Here is an 18,420-nt window from a genome sequence, read left to right as displayed (position 1 = left end):
GGGACCCCTGCAGCAGCCACAGCCCTCAGCACCGGCCCATACCTGACCGAGAATCTTGGGGACACACACCCCAGAGAACTCGCTGGAAATACTGTGCTGGATTAGCAGATTCTTGAGGACAGTGACCATGGCCTCCTGACTTCTGTGTCTCCAGCACCGGGCCCAGGTAGAGACTCAGTAAACACCTGTATTTCTTAAACAAGTAAAATACCTATCTTTGCTGATTTCTTTTAAAAAAAATCCGTTTTACGTATTTGCCATACAAGTCACACTTCCAAGTAATTTACTTAAAATATTTTATTGCATTGATACTAAGGATTTATATAATGATTTAAACATAAAACGGGATTTATGAATTTATTATTTACCCAATCCATCATGGAAGAAATTAACCTGAAAAATTACAGTTGACAGAATCTAATTGCATAAGGCACCGTGAATGCGAAGGACCTCCTGATTTTATTTTGCAATGCATATTAAACTCCTTCCCCTGAATACAATGGCTCAATGCTGTAACTTGAAATGTAAACCAATCCAAGGTTTAATTTTGCTTTTAAGATTAAGTAGCACATGTGTAATTTAAAAGTGATTTGAGACAGCAAACAATGTCATTGGGCTTACAATTAATGAGGTTTTGACAACGGCAAACAAATTGGATGCATAAATCTATTCACAACAACCTCTGTATTTAACAGACATGTCACTCTGCATGACTATACAGTTAATTTTCGTTTTCCAGTTTGAAAGCTGATTTATGGCGACCTTGACCTCTAACACTGCTCTCAGTGTTTTGTTCTGCTATAAAAGTTGGGCTGGAAGAAGAACACTGTGAAACCAAATGCTATAATTTTTTTTTTTTCTGAAGTGACATCATCAGTGCGCCCTTATCTACCAGCCCTCATCTTTCTAAAAATGTTATTTCAGAGACAGATACATTTCCAGTGCACACCTCCAGGTTTGTACCCAGGGCAGGACGCTTCCTATCTACTCAGCCAGCCTTGTAGATGGATTCAGCATCAGACAAGCATGCTGCTCCAACCCAGCACAGCAATCTGTCATCCACCCAGAACAAATGTTTCTAGGAGCACAGAGGAAAAGCAGTAAAGACGGGGGTTTGAAAAAAAGGGAATGGATTGGCCCTGGAAAACTTCTAGAAGGACAGACAGAATCAATACAAACCAATGATCCTGCGTGCATTTAAAAATGGTTAAAGAATTGCTGTATTTGCACTAAGTTTTCTACTGTTTCCTTCCTGCTCAGACATTCCAAGGAAACAAAAACAAGCCTGTCAATAGCAAATACGATTTACTGAAAGAGGGAGTGGGCCAGGAAGCGAGCGCGGAAGACCACAGGGGCCCAAACAACACAACTCAGAGGACACTTTCTTTGTTAAATTAAAGGAATTTTAAAGTTTGTTCAGATGCTGCGTGAGATAGGCTGGAAAACGAGTACAAAATGGCAAATCTCCCAAATAAATCTTCTCTGAAGTTTTGCTTTACCCCTTAAATCTGAAGGTTGCCACTAATGCAGTTTACGAACCTTGAGGAAAAAAGCAACTCAGGGCTACGGGAGCTAGCAAATCAATATCCCCTCTAACGGTTTTTGCAAAGGGCATTCATTTTCTTAACCAAAAATGATGGTGCTTTTGTGTTTTATACCTAAATACAATATAAAATGTGGAAAAACCTGTTTAAATAATAATAGTATTGAATAATCATGATCAATAACACACCAGCTAAATGCAAATGACTATTTCTCTTAACAGTCAGTGACATCAGAGAATCAGATTCACCTGTGTTCTGATACAAATGACTAAAATAACCCACTCAAAAATATTACTTATTGTACTCTCTTTAGCCACATATTCAAAGATGTGACCATCTCGAAACCATGGTCTGGAATTACAGAAGGAGGCGCAACGCCGGCTGCCCGGACTCCCAGGCGGCAGCCCCTCCAAGCTGTTCCGCTCATCGCAGCTTAGTGAGTAGGTCTGGCGACAGGCCCAGCTTGGGAAGTGGACAAGCCTGGGCTGAAAGCCCAGCTCCGCACCTTCTAGGGACATGGGCCCAGAACAACTCACATTACTTGTCCAAGCCTCAGTATGTCTAACCATAAAATGGGCTGACACCTTCCACACATTAAACTCAAGAAAATGTAGCCGCACTAAGGGAATCCAAGCAGCCTGATTTGCGCCTCATGCTGTCATTCATCACGATTTCCCCCTGTGCCCTCTCAGAGGGCGCGCCTTAGCACAACGGTATGGGGTATGCTTCCAGCATTTAAAGGAAGCTGTTTGTAAATAACACAGCCCCTGGGAATGTAAGTCAGTATTTCATCTCGTGTCAACCGAAGACAACCAGGGGTTCCAAGGCTGGAGGAAAGGGTAGCTGCATCAGTGTTACTGAGACAGTAACACACCCCAGGTCTCCAACGTGCCACCTTCCTACAGGTGTGTGACAACCTGCCCGGGGTGGAGGCCACTCCAATAAACCCACCCGTTACCTGTGCGGAAAGAGGCAAGAGCGATGTGGGCATCTGACACCTGGAGGTACCCGAGTGGAGGCTGGTATCAGTCTCCACTCTCTCTCTCTCTCTCAGATTATGACAGCAGCCTTCCCGTTCCTCACTGGCTGGTCCCCCTCAATCCTGGGCCACCAGGACTCCTCCGCACACACAGAGCCTGTCGCCAGACGGCAGAGCAGAGCCGGCCTCTCATCTTGCTTCCTGAACCCCTCCCATCCACTCTGTTCACCAGGAAACGTGAAAGCAGCTCTAGGAGACGGAACCCAATACTCCTGCTGTGATGTGAAAGCCTCTTGGAGAAGGAAAAAGAGAAAGGAACATTAAAGGGGAATTTTGCAAATTTGACTTAAAGGTGAATTTTGCAAATCTAATTTCCCAGGCATAACAACAAAAAAATGCTTGTTTCTTCATTCATTCACTGCTAAATATGCTCCTATTAGACAGTCCTGCGGGTCAGAGCAAAGTAAAAACAAGCTCTTTAAAAACTGTAATAGCCTGTACTTCCTTCCAGAAGACAATCAATTACCACGGAAAGAGAGAAATGGAAAAAAAATCCCTCAGTGGTTTTTTTTTTTTTTCCCACACAGCATGAGACACGGCAAGCGTTATCTATAAAGCTGTAGCATTTCTTCACTATGAGGAAGAGAGGAGACCTAAGTGTTGGATACTCTACCTTGAGAAAACACAATATATAGCCTTGATCTTGAAAAAAATCGTTAAGAAGTGATTATTTGTTCTCTAAAAGGATTAGCTGCTTTACAAAAGGATCATCTGCAAACTTCTGGAAAGTATTAAGCTTAGCCAGTGTATATAAGCCACAATTTAAATTAACACAACTTTCCAGGAATATATTTCTACATAATACTGGGTATGCTTGGAGGCAAAAACAACCGTTGAGCTCAGTACAACCCAGGCAGAGTGAACGCCTGCTCTTTGGGGACCCCTCTCTGCAGCCTCATCTCTCATCCCTCATCCTACTTTTTGGCATCCCTCTTGCATGTCCCCTCAGTGGTTCAAAGCTCCCCACCTGCCAGGGCAGGACCTACCTACCCTGCAGACCTCATCCTCCATGCACCTGCAGCCAGACTTTGGCAGCGAGGTGATACAGGCTCCACCAATCGATCCCACCCAGGACCGATGCTCCACGGTGAGTCGTGGATCCAGGGATGTTCTGACACTGCCTGCAGGAAGTCTGGTGGCAGCAACGCCCAGCAGCCTCAGCAGCCATGGACCACAGGCCACATCCTCACCGGCAGCTTCCTGTGGCCTGGCCTTGGCTCTGGTTCAGGCTGAGCGCCTCCTGGGCTCCCGCCCCTTTTGTGACCTGGTTCTCCAGCCTTCCAGTTGATTCTGAGAGCTATTCAGTAACCTCCTGTCCAGTTCCTGTTCTCAGTTTGGTGGTGTCCAGCTAAAAGCCGCAACACACACAACCCGGATAATAAAAGAATGGAGGTTCCTCACTGACACCTGCTCTTTGGAAAGGGCTGGTCATTCTTCTCTGCATGAATAGGGCGAACCTGAGTGACCAATAGAATATTGCAGCTAAGACTGACTTCTGAGGCTGGGTCCTAAAAGATGTTACAGCTTCTGCTTTGCTTTCTCTGGGACCCCTCTCTCTCGGGGAAGCCAGCAGGCGTCACAAGGATGCTCAAGCAGTCCCATGGATGTGTCCACATGGGAAGGAACTGAGGCCTCCTGCCCACGGCCAGCCAGGGAAGTGGGTCTTCCAGCCCCAGCCACACCTCTGAGGTGCCAGTTTCCAACAGCTTAGATGAGACAAAATTGCCAACTCTGTTCTAGAGCTCAGAAAACTGAGGTCTGTGCTAATGGCTGCATTTGCTTACTTAGTTCACAGGACAACCCCTTCAGGGCCAGGGAATATGCATTTCAAAGTCTCCCAGGGACTTCTCTGCTCAAAACAGAAATGGTGCTGGTGGCTGGCGTCCTCTTGCCTTGCTCATTCATTACCATGTCTACTTTCTAGCACGCTCAGCCTCCATGGTGCCAACACTCCTTAACATCTAGCTTGAACAATTAGACATTATCAAAGAGTGCTTAGGAAAGATGAAAGCACCGTGACAGCGAGGGCCCGAGCCGATGTCTCCGTGTTCTGTGACCTGATGGGACCCTATGAACGTTTCACCCAGCTTGTTCTGGTTAGTCTCACAGTTTTATTGCTTTGGGCATTAAATATTCCCTGAGCACAGGAAGGGAACGTGGGCGGAGGGGAACATACTGACCGTGGGCTGGTGGTGAAACCCTGCTGACAATCACACATCTGCCCAGGCTTGTGTCATAAAACCACCTCCCCCACCTTCCCCTGGCCTTCCTGATGCCAGGGACCCTCAACTCACCCCCAATTTAGAGCACAAACTCTTGGTAAAAACTCTTAAGAGCTTGTTCCCGAGTGATCCTTTAATTTGCTCAGACACCCAGTTTCTCAGAGACACGGTCCACCTCACACCGTGGCGGATTTTATTTTTTACGCATCTTGACACAGTATTTAAGCCTCCACGCAAATGCTCCTTGTACTCGTCACGGAGATTTTCCAGCTTAAGCCTTCGGCAGGGAAATCGGCCCCCTTGAGCCGAACCAGACAGCGCGGCGTTCGTGCGGATTTCGTGCGGATCCGTGCTGCTCGGTCAAGGGGCTGAACTCCCACCGGCCGGAAACCAGGCAGCGGGATACGAGCGGCAGGGAGCGGAGCCCCATGGGGAAGGTCAGCTCCACACCCAGACTCATCCAGGTTCTGCCAGAGCTACCCAGAAGTTAAGTCCCTGTGGTTTGGACACCACATTAAAGACAGATGGTGACTCCAACACTAGGGTATCTTGATAGAATTTTTCCCAAAGTAGAAACTCTCCATGGAGACCTTGAAACTAATTCCAAATGATTTCTGATCAGGAGCTGTTGGGCAAATCATTCTATCATTCAGTTCTCCCAGACCTGCAGCCCTGGGTCCTGCGGCTCCCTGGGCCTGAGTCAAGGTCTCTCCGCCAGCCCCTGAGGCGGCCCCGGGTCCAGGAAGGCTGCCCTCGGCCTCCTCACGTGATGAGGCAATCGGATCTTTTTATTCTTTGGAGACTGGGCAACAGCAGGGAGGAAACACAGGCATTTCTTGGACCAGCTTTGCTATTACTCATTTCAAAAGAATGGCATGCCAGCTACTCTGATGGTGAAGTGGCAGCTCTCCAGGCCTCTGGCCGGGGCAGGCACACAGTGGGCGAAGCTGCCAGGACGCGAGGGGGCACAGCCACTAACATGGCCACTGCCACCAAGTGTCCCCACTGCAGGAGGGTGAGTTCAGCGGGACCTGGGGTTCTGGACAAAGAAGCCCTAGTGGTGAAGCTGAGATCAGGGAAACAGAGAGAGCAGAGGGGGAAGACGGGGTGGGGGGGTCCTGGGAGAGGACAGCTGGGCCACAGCTGCTGGGTGACCGTGTGCCTGCTGTCCTTGGCCTTACGGTCCAACCTCCTTCAGATGTTAAGGTTAGAGACAGAGTCACAGGAATAGGTATTCACTACAAGATAGATGGACTTTTAACAGAGAGCCTGGCAAAACTGCCCCCATCTTGGCTTCATCGCCTTTAGCAGCTGTAGTTCTGGGAGGGGCAGACACTCAGCCACAAACACCCAAGTGGAAACAGGGCCCCTGATGAACACACGCTGTTCCAGATCTGCAGAGAAGCGGGCACAATCCCCAGCATAAGGAGCCCTCTCAGTCCCAAGTGGATGACATGAGGACCTTAGGGCGGCCCCTCACTGCACATGGTCTCCAGAGCAAGGCTGAGCTCGGCACTGCCCGCCTCTGGCCAGACAGACAGACAGATGCAGAAGCCCAGGCCCCAGGTAAAGGAGGCAAGGGCAGGATCCGTGGAACCCCGGCACACAATAGGTCTCCCATTCCCTTGTTTTGCACTGATGAGTGAACGGACATAAGTAACTGACGTATGTAAATGACTGTGAGTCCCCGGGGCTTAAAGGCTGCCGAGGAGACCCTCCATGATCACGTTCATGCTGCCGGCAATCCCATCCTCCACCGTTCATTTGGTTTAGCCTCCTTGTTCCCCAGCTGTCGTCTTTTAAACCCTTGAAACTGGCCCTCCGTGAGTCCCTAACACCTCATCATGGATTAGTCTATCCAACAGATTCCGTGAGCACAGGAGGGGCCGGAGCAAGGTGAATGGGGGGCGGAGCACAAAGCAGGTTCACCGAGGATCCATGTCTCCCCGGGGAAGGCACTCAGGACTGGTCCCTGCGATGGTTCCAACTCCATCCTGAGAGCCAAGGGTACCAGGTACACCTCCATCCCGCTGTCGGCCCTGTGAGGCATCGGTGCCTCTTCTCCGTCTGCCAGGGCAGCCACTGTGCCGGCTGTTCCTCCTGGGGCACCCTCCGGCCGCCCCTACCGTGGCAAGTCCTGACCTCATTCCTGGGCCCCTGCAAAAAGCCCCTGACGTTTCCACCCCGGCCACAGGCTGGGCTTCCCGGGGAGCTTTGTGGAAAATGCGGCTCCCAACCTCACTGCATGCAGGGCGCCCTGCGATGGCCCTGGGACTCTGATGCATGGCCCCCTAGGGGTGTGACTGAGAGCCTCTCCTGGTCCCCAGTCCCCCTCATCAGACCTCCCCGTCAGCACTTCCCTTCCTCAGAAGTCTCGTTCATTCGCCTCCCCCAGCCCCAAGATGGAGCCAAGTCCCTCCCTAGATGCCAAGACCTTTCCCCGACAGGCCCAAGGGTCCTCTCATCCTGCTGCCTGAGGGACCAGCCTCTTCCCTTGTCCTGAAGGCCCCATGACCTCCGCCCTTCCCCCTCGACCCGGCACAGTGGTTTGGAGGGAGCTGCTCCATCCCCAGACCCCTGGCAGGACACGGGGCCCAAGCCCGGACAATCAGAACAGGGCAAGTCCAGCCACAGTCAAGCCTTGGGGATGTGGCCGAGGCCTGGCTCATCAGAGCCACGGAGACTCCCTCCTGAGTCCACGGTGGCCCCTATCGGGAAAGGCTCTCTCTTACAGGGAGGACAGGACGAGGGGCTGCTGGAGGCCCTGTGGGGAGGAGCCTGTCGGGGTGAAGGAGGAAGGATGGTGGGGCCTTGACGGCAACGTGGAACCACTGAGTCCTGCTCTTCCCGAGCCTTCAGTTTCGTATGTCAGCGAGGCCTCTTGTGAAGAATCACATTTCCACCTCTGACACCCCTGAGATCCCTGACAATACGGCGCCCTGCCTCTCCCAGTCTGCGGGGGGGCACATCGCAGCTTCCTGTGCACTGAGACAACCTGCGAAGGCCGGGGGGGAGGTGGAAGAAGAGGGTAGCTCTGGACTCAGGGACAGACCGTTTAGCAGACCCTCCCATAGATGGAGCCCCGGGAGGCCTTGGCTCAGTCAGTAACGGGAGTTGTCCCCCCACCCCGCCACCAGGACCCCCACTTACTAGCCCCGTTGACCAGAGGACTGTGGTGGCCACAAGGCAGCTGCAAACCCACCAGCTCCCTGGGGATGTGTACCCTGGCGAGGGGGGACACAGTGGACCCTCCACCAGACTCCATGTGGAAGCAGTGAGTGGCTCGTCCCAGGAGACAGATCCCCCCCACAGGTTCCGGGGGGCCCAAAGACCCCTCCTGTGGGGGCCTACCCTACCCAACGTCCCGTATCACTGGTGACGGGGTCAAGCCCCATGTTACCAGACACCAATCACTCCACGTGTCCCAAAGCACATCCCGGCCATCCACTGAGTCCATCACACCCACACGGCCACGCATTTCCCACCCAGCATCAGTCAGGCCATTGCTCAGAAGTCACCCTGGGAAGCCTGGCCGTGCTCCCTGCCTTCCGGGCCTGAAAACGGACGCAGCACACGGAGCCTGGCTGCGCCAATCTCCAAGACGACAGCCACTGAAGAGTACGCAGTCTCTGTAAAACTCTTACAAGTCACCGCCATACCGAAACAAAGCAAGACAACAAAAACGCCACCACTAAGTAAAATCACCAGGACTGATGTCACCGATTTCTGCCCAGCACTGCCCATCCATTCAGAATGTGCGTTCTAATACAACAAATAATAAATCATTTGCTAAACAAAAGCACGCTGTGCACAAGAAACACACATTCGATAGCTTCCTAAAATACCACCTGCACACCACCGGCCCGGCAGAAACCACCCACGGCCAGGGGACAGGCCAGCAAGACTCAGGCCAAGCAGACAAGAGACGGAGGCACAGCAGTGAAGTCACAACTTCTCACCTTCAGGCCCTGCTCAAAGCTAGAAGGCACTGCGATCCAAATGGACAGACAAGGTGGGCTTTCGTGGGAGGGAGGCAGACGAGGGGCCTCCATTTCCCAAGGCCCCAAAACATAAACCAAGAGTCAAACACGGGAGGGAGAATGAAGGGGTCAGCCCACCAGGACAGAGAACAGAAAAAGGATGCTGATTCCAGGCCAGGACGTGGTCCCTGGACAGGACACGTGACCCTGGGCAAGTCACAGGCTGCTCACCTAGAGCAGGTGACATGCTCAGACTCTAAACAGGGAGATCACATTTCCCCCCAAACATCCCAGGAGCATCCAAAGCAAAACAGCAGAATTGGCTTTGGTTTTCGGCAAACTGAAAGCCTCATGCAGAAAGCATATTTCCAGTTACCTAAAAACAAACGAGGAAGGCTATTGAGACACTAACTAGAAATTAGTAAAAGTGCTTCCTTTCTTATTTGAGGAAAGGGGTGGCTCTTCAGTGTACAATGAATTCAGTTTCCTGACCACAGAAATATGGCTGGATCGAACCACGACTTATGTCCATCCTGGGCGCTGTTCTGCACAGAAAGGTAGCTGGACCCGGCTGGATTTGTAAAATGAAGGGAGCAAATGAGTTTTTAAGGTGATGCAATCGGAGGCATCACCATCATTTCTGACCTCCAGACTTTTGAGGGTGTTTTACAGCCCAGGGAGCCCTCAGGAAAACTCTCCTCTCCCAGAATGGAAGACAGAACTTACAATTCCCAGTCAGGTGGGTCCCCTGAAATCTCAAGGGAAGGTTCTCACTGGAGAATCGGCAAAGACACTCAGCCACGGTCAGAAGTTCTTCCTCGGGGGCAGCCCACTTTCCTCCCTCTTGCTCTAAGCAAGCATCTTTCCTCCCTTTTTGCCAAGGGTCACCGACCGGGATGCTGGCCAGCTGGGGCCAAATGCGTTAAGCATCCATGGACCTGGTTTGCATATGTGACGTGGTCGTTTTCACCTCTGCCCCAGCCTTCTCCACTGCTCTGGTCCCAGCCTCGCCACCCCTGGGCTCTGGCTCCACTCTGACATCTGCTGCTCCCCAGACAGGTCATGCTGTTTTTTTTACCACTGGGCAAGCACCTGGAAGTCCTTTTGTCTGGAATGTTCTAGCCCCATTGGCTACCAAGGAAACATGCTTGAAAACCAAGCTTGCTTTGGTGAAGCCCTTCCAGGCACCCCCTTCACAAGCCCACCTAGGCAGTTCTGTCCCACCTCCACGTTACACATGCCCTGGAAACGACACATTATGTCCTCCTCTGGGTGTGGGGCACCCACAGGACAGGCCGGGTGACTTTTTCACAATACCAGTGTTAAGTACAGTAGGAGTATACAGTAGATACTCAATACATGCTTATCTTCCCCATTTGTCCCTTCTACCTGACCTGACAGACTCTTTCAAATACTACTCACCGTTGATGAAAACCAAGAAACACCCTTTGAAGGAATATTGTTGGCTAGCTAAGGACAGGCCTAGCTGGGCACAGTTCCGTGCAAAATTATTAAATTTCTGGCTCTTGCATATTTATAATAATGTTGGGCCGAAATCAGGACTTTGCTCAAAGGAATTTGAATGAGCAGACTGATAGCATCTCCAATAGATGAGTGAACTTTAGCTGATGTTGGCAACACTGGTGAAAAGTAATTTATTGAATTACTGATGCACTTAATAAAGCCGTGCCCGCCAGGGCCCGGGGGGTGTGCCTCCTGAGTCAGCCATGCTTCAGCACGAAGGATGGGGAACTGTCTCAAAGGATTTTCATGTCCAGGCTTTAAACGTTCAGCTGTTCATAAAACTAGGAACTTTTGGAGCCAGTAGAGCCACATACTGAAGAAAAGAGTTAATTACAAGGAACTAGGAACACTTTTACTTGCAGTAACCATGCAGGTTTTGAGATGACTCGAAATAATTTGACTGCAAAGGAAAGTTTCTTCTGATTAACAAACGTCATAGTGCACATGAGACGCGTTTATTTTTACGTGTTTAAGAAGCTGAAATATTTTAATCTCTTTGGAAAAGCATTTATGCATTTTCTAAGAGCATTTATGTGTTTTCTAGTCATTTAAGCCGGCGCCCCAAGGCAACATTTTGCTAGGCCAGATTGAGTTACTGCAAATCCTTGAACGTAAAATGAAAGGATTCAAATATTCTGGCTTTCTGTTAATTCATGCTGATTCCCCAGCCCTAGCCCTCTGTAACTGGGAGAGAGCTCCTGCTTCAGAGAGTCAGTGTTGGGGCCTAAATGTTAGCGCTACGCCCCGCGGTAAGCAATGGACCACCCCTCTGCCCTCCGAAACGGTCTCAGGCTCTGCCCTGGTCCTCAGCTCCCGCCTCCGGGAACCGAGGATCCAAGTCTCCCATCTGGGTTAAAAGGAAACGTGGAGGCCTCTGTGGATGACAGTCCCTGGAAGACAGAAGCTCAGCACCTGAGAGTCTGTCTCCATCTCCGTCCCTCTGTTTTGTAACAAGTGAATTAGTACAGAACGGCTAAGAGCAGGCCGGCCCTGGGAAAAGCTGCGATGTGAGAAAAACTGACCCCTGGTGTCCTCAAAGCCTTTTCTCAGCCCTTTTTCAAACAACAAATGAAAAGCTTTGCCCCGTGACGAGAGGCCAGACAGACTGGTGAGGCGGGTGGGGAAGACCCCAGGGCTGTGACAGCAAGTCATGTAAGTGGGTGTCCCCCTTTGACGCCAGCCTTTTGAACCAGAGAAGAAAGGGAGGCCGGAGCTCCCGCAGGGTCACCGGGAACCTGCCGGGACAAGAGCCACCCCCGCCGGGGTCTGCTCCAGCCGGCGCGCCCAGCCCAGCCCAGCCCCAGGGCGCTCAGGCCTGCTGGCGAAGGAGTCGGGGCCAAGTCTGCTGGAAGCCAACTGATCTGCCGAGCAGACCTCCTGAAAACGCCAAGTCCTTTTGGGGTAAGAGGCAAAATCAAAAGGCTTAGTGCAAAGGTCACTCAGGATAACACATCGTGACCAAGCAGCTGCGCAACGGGACACTCAGAACTCTCGCGCTGAGAAGAGAATGGAATTAAATTTGCTCCCGAGTACAAAAATCAGTGACTAATGCTCAACTGGAAACGACCAAATAGGCTCAAGGACATTAATAACCAAAAATGATGCCTGTGTTTACAGAGTAGAAATTAAGCAACTTGCCTTGAGGACAAAGCAAGCGTGTCCGAGGAGGAATCAGAGCTCAGGTCATCTCAAGCCTTTGAGTCCAGACTCGCCACCCCTGGACTCCTGGACGTGACAGTGGTACCAGTGACTGTGGAGCCAGCACGAGGCTGGGCTCTCACGCGTGAGCCTAATTCATGCATAGGACAACCCTATTGGGAAAGTGTCCTTGTCCCCATTAGAAAGAGGAGGAGTCACACTGGGAGCGGGTGAGTCACTCGTCCATCCTCAGGGTCAAGAGCCCCAACTTGACCCCAGCTCTCAGCTCCGAAGTCCGTGCTCTGAGCCCGGGGCTGGGTGCCTCCCAGGGAAAAAGGACGCTGGGGACTGTGATTCCCTACTGGTTTTCAGACAGGGTGAAATCCCTGCAGGGAGCGCCCTCTGCACGCACCCTCCGCCACCGCCCCGGACCGCTCGCACTCGGGGCTGGCCCTTCCACCCTCCCTCTGTCCCTCCGGTTCACTTGGAAGAGTGGATGCCCGATGAGCTCCAGGCACCTGGCAAGCGTCCCTCCGTCCCTGGAGAGGATGATGCAGCCACGCACCTGCCTGGGGAGCACGGCTCGGCTCAATGCTGAGCATTCATCCCAGCACCAGCCTTTCTGCCAGATCATTATTTATTGTCACCAGAACCCAGGTCAGGGTCGGGACAAGCTTTCCTGTCAAGGCTTCATTCCTCACCCAGTAAACACTAAAGGCAAAACACCTGCCCGAACCTCAGCAGGTTTGTAACACATAACCCAGGATCATTTTCTCCTCCAAACTCTTCTGTACCCCCAGTGGAGTTTACATTTGTTTCAGGAAGAAAGAAGACGTCACCTTTTTGGCTATCTCATCCAATACACATTCACTGGCTATATTAACTGGGCGTTCTTGATGGTATTTAGAACCTATTTTAAAATACACATTTAAAAAAATGTTTATCTGGTTCCCGTTTCGTTGGGGATCAATATAAAAAGATATGTCAGTTTTCCTGAAAGATATTGTTAACATTATTAGTGCATAAGCTTAGACAGTTCCTTTGAAGTGTTGGTGTAGTTGAAAGAAAGATGTGAGGCCCGCATTTCTGGCTCCACGCCGGGAGCTGTGTGAGTTCAAAGAGGCCGTGAACCACATCAAAACTCCCCAAGTAGAACACCTGGATGGGGCGGGCCCTGGGGGACGAGGTTTGGGGAACAGCAGACAGAGAGAAGAGGCAGCCAGCTCAGCAATCCCCAAACCCGGGATCTCCCGGCCTGAATCTGGCAGGAGCTTCGCCCTGACTGTGCACCTGCGTCTGTTGGAGGATTAGTGGAGTTCAGAGAAACCCCTTTCCCTCTGGCGCGGCTGATCCAAAAGCCAACCATCTAGAGTGCTGTCCAGCACTCTGATAATGGTGAGAATGTTAACTCTGAAAAAAAAAAATCCTTGCAGTATGTATGCAGTCGGTCTGTAAAATGAAGAGCATGCTGAAGGTCCCCCCGAGCGTAATCTCAGTCTGGGAAGATCTGGTACCCAGCACAGAGCGAACTCCGGCCCAGGTGGTGAGCCAGGGACAGGCGGTAACTCCAGCTGTGGGTTCAGCCAGGCGTGGGGTCAGCAGCACTGCCTGGACCAGGGTGGACAGGGTGAAACTAGCCAGCACGCTGGGGGCCAGAGGGGCTCAGAGATGGCCTGGTGCCACAAGTCTCTCTTTTGAGGGTGTCGGGGGGGCGGTCCATGGAGACCGTTCTCTTGCCCCTGGTCCGCCTTGGTTGTAGACCACATGGCTCCTTGGCGCCAGGTCTGGCTCACTTGTGCACGTGGCCTGGTGTAACCCAGCCCATGAGCCCAGCTTAATGCGCATAAGAAACTGCATTTCCACCTCCCAGACCACTGTAACATGAAGGGTCAACCGTGTGTGTTAAAGGATGGGTCTGCCCATGGAGCACAGGTAACATCATGAGATTAAAACACTTAGCCACGCAAGATTTCCATAATCATTCAAATGATCATGCAAAAAAGAAAAATCAAGTTACCTAGCCTGTCCCACCGTACTGACTTGATCTAGCACTTTGGATAACACACACAAGACATCTATTAATATGGAGTCTGACTCTGTTCATTTACTCATTGAAACTTCACTGCTTCTGGACACATGCAGCACACAGCCTCACGTGGTGCAGGGACCTAAAAGCCACAATTTGCCGAGTGCCAGCCCCGCGCCTCACCCTATGCATGCACCATCTGTCACTCTCACAGCAGCCTGTGAAGGAGAGGTTATCAGTCCCATTCTCGAGGAGAGAACACTGAGGCATGTGAACTTTTAATGACTTAGCCAAGGTCACACCAGAGCCAGGATTTGAATCCATTACCTGAACCCAGAGTCTCAGAGACACACCTTCTACCTGAAAGCACGAAGGAGCTGGTAGAGGAGATAAACAGGTCAACTGGAAATCAAAATAGAGTCTGACAGGTGCTCTAGGACAGGCACAAACACCGCTCTTCGGAAAGGAAGAGAGCTTTCTCTCAGCTGGAGGGGTTAGGAAGGCTTTGTGGAGACTGAGGCATTTGAAATGGGCCTTGAGATACACGTAGGAGTCCCTAAGATGGAGATAAAGGGGAGGGAGATTCAGGGCAGGGGGCTGAGCAGGCTGCCCTTCTGAGGATCTGGACAGCTTGGGGTGCCTTCAGGAAGGACAAAGCCACCAGTTCGCTAGGAGATAGCACACCAGGAGAAAGATGGAAGATGGTCTTGGAATACAGTTTTTTTCCCAAGGATAATCAAATATTAAGAAGGCCAGTCTTTATCCTAATGGGTACATTTGTTCCTCTTTTGGCAGCAGAACTTTTGTAAGTGTAACTCAAACATTATAAATGAAAACAACCTGTCAGGTAAAGGAAGGGAGGGCAGCTTCCATGGTGTCCCCTCACTGCTCCCAAACCTGCCTCCTTGGGAGGTCATCTGGGGTCGCTCTGGTCTGGGGCAGACAGTCATTTTAGCAATAAAGTTCAGCATCTCCAGAAGAACTGGCAATATGATGCCTAGACAGACCTCTCTTATCTTCCCAGGATCCAGTTTTCAATCAGCGTTAAAAAAAAAAAATGTGTGGCTGCCAATCAAGCACAATGGACATCTGCTAAAAAGACACAAACTCTTATATATAAGCAGACATGCTCCTAAAATGTCTCGATTTGTCACTTGTTCATCATCCAATGATAGTCATCAGAGCCTACTGCCAGGTACCCAGCTGGGCGCAGAGGACACAACATCATCCTCAGGGAAATGACAATCCAGCAAATCTTTCCACAGCAGGGTGAAGGCTGGTGCGAGCAGACGGATAAAACATTAGGAGAGTGTTGGGCTGGGTGGGCAGAGGTCACAAGTTTGATTTGAGACATGTTGAGCTGGGGGCATTTGACATCTCAGGAGAAAGGTCCAGTGGGCGTCTAAGCCTGGGAACCGCCGAGGACTGGACGGGGCTAGGACATGCCTCTGACCTGGAAGAAGGGAGTTTTGATAGAAGCGGGTAGCTTGGGCTGGGATGACGGCAGCAGCAGAAGTGGACCAATGGGGGCATAGTTTAAAGGAGACCCCAGTCACATTTCAGCTTCATTACAAACCAACTGTCAACGGCTGTCAATGCCTCACACGTCTACCTCCGACAGTCCCCCTCTGACTGAGCTCCGACCCCACCCCACAGCCGCTGCAACCCCTCTCAGGAGTTGACAATTTGCACACACGCATCCCTGGACGGGAGGGGGTCACGCATGAGAACATGGAGCTCCAAGAGGCTTCTTCAGGCTTCCTTGGAGGCACCAACCTAGGACATCTCCAGGCCGGCTGTCCCTCCACAGAGAAGTGGCCCCTCCTGCTCAGGGCTTGTGGTCCTGACCACAATGCTTCAGACTCACTCCGTGCCTCCACGGGGGTCCCAGAAAGCGCCACAGGGACAGTAACTTCCTCATCCACTCCCCACAACTCATTTGGCTGGGGGAACCGAGGGATGGTTTTACATCTAAAACCATCTGGATTCATCCAAAACCTGGCCATCTGCAGGGACAAATCTAGCTCTCAGTCAGCTCTTGTTCACACATGGAAAGTCTGGGGCCTTTTTTTTTGTGGGGGGAGCGTGGTGAGGGTGCAGGGGCTGGTGCACAGGCATCATTTACACCAGTGAGCAAAGACCTCAGCCCCTGAGGTCCCAGTCAGAGGCAGAGCCACACCTGGGAAGGGCTAGGTGCCGCGCAGGGCCTGCTCCATGTCACCGTCTGGCCTTTTGCTCCCGGAAGGCCTGGAGCCTGTGCTCAGAAAGCCCAGACCCCAACCCGATTCGCACACAGAGCTCTGCCCCGCACCGCGACGGCTGAGTGGCCGCGGCAGTCTGGAGCCAGCCTTGGCTCATGCCCCTCTTTGGCTTAGTGCTCTGGTTTTGAAAAGCCACGACCCCTCACTCCCGCCACACACAGTTTAAACGGGCCTGGGTCTTTATTTGGCAGAGGCAGAATTTCGCTGACTTTTGAGACACAAAGACCTCCAGGCACCCCAGGTCAAGGGGCACCTGGGGTCAGTGGCTGAGTGGACACGGACACAGGGACTTCCAAACACGTGACCATCCTTTGCTGGTTTTCATCCAACGTAACCACTTTCATTCCCGATACAAACACACACAGGGCCACATTCCTCTTTCCTTGAGTTTCCTGGGTGGAAACTGATAGTCCGTCCAGCACAGATCAAGATCGTAATTCTGCAAGAATAATTGTCTAACCTTTCCAGGAGGGTCTGCCATGCCAGGAAAGAATTTAGGTCAAGTCCAGCAAATCACTCAGGGCTTGGCTCTGTCTCTCCATCCTGAGGGTTGTCTGGCCTTTCCCAGATGGTCCCAGGGAGCTGGCAGGCTTGGTGTTGTACTGACCTCTGGGCCAGGAGCTCTGACTGTCACTCCACTGACACCAAGGTCCGGCCTGGGCCAGCGGGGACCTGCTCACCTCCTGGGTGTCCCTGCCTCATCTCTGAACCCCCTAGAGGCATCCTACTGGGCTCCCCTCCCCTGGAAAAGCAAGGGGCACGTGGACACAAGTCCATGCCCCTCCCGGATTTGGTGCAACTCAGAGTCACTTTGTTAAAAGGCTCCTGTCTGCACCCCTGAAAGCGGTAGCCCCCAACACACCCGTTGGCACCCTCTCTCCATCTCGCCTGCTTTTACACACGTCCTCCCTGTCGCTATCCCCCTAGTACTGTCGCCACCCGCAGACACACACACACACTCTGCTGGTCCGTTTACCAGGAGGGAGCGCGAGAGCTGCCGATGTGGTCGCCAAGTTGGGCTGCGGGGCCCGGGGGCCCGATGGCCGGGGTCACAAGGTCCCCAGGCGCTGGCACCGGGCGCGCCGGCGGCCGGCAGGGACCAGCTCGGGGACCCGGCATCCCGGCGCGGCCCCTCCCTCCCTTGGCGGCGGCGGTGGAGGCGGCGTCCCCGGCCTGCTCCGGCCGCCCCGGGGACACGGCCACCCGGAGGGGCGCGCGGCTCCCCGCCCGCACCCCACGCGCTCTCACCTCGGAGGGGACGGTCCTGTCGCGCCGATCCCGCCGCCGCCGCGGCGGCTCCGCATCTCCTGGGCGCCCGCCCGCCGCCCTCCGGGGCGCCCCGCCGTCCCCGCCGGGCGCACAGGAGGGTCGTGGGGACTCGCGGAGGCCGCGGGGTCCGGCGCCGCCTGCGCCGCCTGCTGCCGCCGCACCCGCGCCGCCCGCACCCGCCGCCCGCCGCCGAGCAGGAAATTTGTCGGACCGGGTCCCGCCGCCTCCTCCGCGCTCGGCCGGGGAATCGGCGGCGGGGGCGGGGGCCCCGGCGCAGCGAGGAGCCGGGGCGACGCCTGGTGTCCGGCGCGGGGAGCGCACCCGGCGCCCGCCCCGCTTGGAGCCGCGGCCCCGCCCCGCAAGGATGACCCTGAGGCCGCGCAAGACCCGGCCACGCTGGACGTCCACTAACCCAGGCTCGTGACCCCACCGGGGAGACCCTGGTCGGGCCCCCGCTGCCCGGACCCAGGCGTTACGTAGGGTATCCAGGGGTGACAGCCACTTTTACAAGCGGAAGAGGCCCTTCCTTCCCAGCCTTGGCCCTGGACACCAGGAAGTGGCATGGCTGGGGACAAGCTCTGGGTCATGCAGTCGGTCCAGCAGAGCGGAGGGCGCCCTGTACTGCTTCTGGTTCGGGGAAGTAGGGCTAACTGTGAAGTCTGAGCCGGTGTCTTCCTGTGCAAAGAGGGGATAAAGCCTCCCACCTGGTGGATGTTGAAAAGGGCTTGCCTGTCATTAAGACAGCACTAGCCACGTTAAACACACACGGAAGGACGCGCACACGGAGGAGGAAGAGCCGCAGCTAGGAGGGGTCTGGACCAGTTGCTCTCGGGAACTTCTTTCCAGGTGACCTCCTGCAAGCTATTTAGGGAGGTTTCAGAGTAGAGGAAATTCCATAAGGATGGACGGAAAGGATA

General features: G+C 53.1%; 1 protein-coding gene across 4 annotated transcripts in view; it reads right to left on the bottom strand.

The window, feature by feature from the left end:
* The window catches only part of PTPRE (protein tyrosine phosphatase receptor type E), a 147,404-nt gene extending 129,820 nt beyond the window's left edge, over positions 1–17,584 (bottom strand). For 2 of the 4 annotated variants that reach the window (XM_031461988.2, XM_064488535.1), the window contains exon 1: positions 17,483–17,581. In XM_031461988.2, coding sequence (XP_031317848.2) covers positions 17,483–17,538 — 56 coding nt within the window. In that variant the 5' untranslated portion in view covers positions 17,539–17,581. Of the gene's footprint in view, positions 1–17,482 lie in introns of all 4 variants that reach the window. The other 2 variants (XM_064488537.1, XM_031461989.2) reach the window with 2 other exon arrangements.
* Positions 17,585–18,420: the final 836 nt, after the last annotated feature.

Source organism: Camelus dromedarius, chromosome 8 (assembly GCF_036321535.1).
Source record: "Camelus dromedarius isolate mCamDro1 chromosome 8, mCamDro1.pat, whole genome shotgun sequence".
In the NCBI taxonomy this organism is placed as follows: Eukaryota; Metazoa; Chordata; class Mammalia; order Artiodactyla; family Camelidae; genus Camelus; species Camelus dromedarius.
The sequence above is the reverse complement of the archived record's forward strand: the minus strand, read 5'-3'. Positions and strand labels throughout refer to the sequence as shown.